At 63.8% G+C, this 1,411-nt stretch overlaps 1 protein-coding gene across 1 annotated transcript in view; it reads left to right on the top strand.

The window, feature by feature from the left end:
• Positions 1 to 187: 187 nt before the first annotated feature.
• The window catches only part of HSPA2 (heat shock protein family A (Hsp70) member 2), a 4,911-nt gene continuing 3,687 nt past the window's right edge, over positions 188 to 1,411 (top strand). The window contains exon 1 of the mRNA XM_032691294.1: positions 188 to 1,408. Coding sequence (XP_032547185.1) covers positions 452 to 1,408 — 957 coding nt within the window. The 5' untranslated portion in view covers positions 188 to 451. The remainder of the gene's footprint in view (positions 1,409 to 1,411) is intronic.

Genomic DNA, 1,411 nt, shown 5'->3' with positions numbered 1-1,411 from the left:
CCCGACCCCCGCCCCGCCATTGGGCAGCGCCGCTGTCAATCTTCGGCATGACGTCAGCCCCCCGCTGGAACTTTCCAGCAGACCCGCGCGGCGGGGGCGGGGCGAGGACGCAGAACGGGCGGTGATTGGCCGAGGGCTGTGGCGCACAAGAAAAACCCGGAAGAATCGCGGCCGCGGGGAGGGGCCGGGGCCGGGGCGGCACGCGCTCGCGTCTCTGATTCGCCGGGAGGCGGGGGGCGGGCGCTGCCCGGCGGACCGCGGGGACGATTGGCCGGCGGGTGGCTCTCGAGGCGTCCGGATTGGCCGTCAGGATTCTGGCAGGTTCCAGAAGCGGCGGCGGCGGGCATAAAAGGAGCGGTGGCGGCGCGGGCTGGGCATATCGCGCCGCGGCGGCAGCGGGAGCGGGCGGGGGAGGCACGGACGAGGCAGCAGCGCACAGGGAACCGACACCATGTCTTCCAAAGGGCCGGCCATCGGCATCGACCTGGGCACCACGTACTCCTGCGTGGGCGTATTCCAGCACGGCAAGGTGGAGATCATCGCCAACGACCAGGGCAACCGCACCACACCCAGCTATGTGGCGTTCACTGACACCGAGAGGCTCATCGGCGATGCCGCCAAGAATCAGGTGGCGATGAACCCCACCAACACAATCTTCGATGCCAAGCGCCTCATCGGCCGCAAGTATGATGACCCCACAGTGCAGTCAGACATGAAGCACTGGCCCTTCCGTGTGGTGAATGAGGGCGGCAAGCCCAAGGTGCAGGTGGAGTACAAGGGGGAGATGAAGACTTTCTTCCCAGAGGAGATCAGCTCCATGGTGCTCACCAAGATGAAGGAGATTGCTGAGGCCTACCTGGGGCGCAAGGTGCAGAACGCTGTGATCACGGTGCCGGCATACTTCAATGACTCCCAGCGCCAGGCCACCAAGGATGCTGGCACCATCACTGGCCTCAACGTGATGCGCATCATCAATGAGCCCACGGCAGCTGCCATCGCCTATGGCCTGGACAAGAAAGGAACCCGGGCCGGAGAAAAGAATGTGCTCATCTTCGACCTGGGAGGGGGCACTTTTGATGTGTCCATCCTTACCATCGAGGATGGGATCTTTGAGGTGAAGTCCACGGCTGGTGACACCCACCTGGGTGGGGAGGACTTTGACAACCGTATGGTGAACCACTTTGTGGAAGAGTTCAAGCGCAAGCACAAGCGCGACATCGCTGGCAACAAGCGGGCGGTGAGGCGGCTGCGCACGGCTTGTGAGAGGGCCAAGCGCACCCTCAGCTCCTCCACGCAGGCCAGCATTGAGATTGACTCCCTTTTTGAGGGCATTGACTTCTACACCTCCATCACTCGTGCCCGCTTCGAGGAGCTCAATGCTGATCTCTTCCGTGGCACTCTGGAGCCGGTG

The sequence above is a fragment of the Chiroxiphia lanceolata genome, chromosome 6, assembly GCF_009829145.1.
Source record: "Chiroxiphia lanceolata isolate bChiLan1 chromosome 6, bChiLan1.pri, whole genome shotgun sequence".
In the NCBI taxonomy this organism is placed as follows: Eukaryota; Metazoa; Chordata; class Aves; order Passeriformes; family Pipridae; genus Chiroxiphia; species Chiroxiphia lanceolata.
Note: the sequence above shows the minus strand (reverse complement) of the source record. Positions and strands in the feature narration are given on the sequence as shown.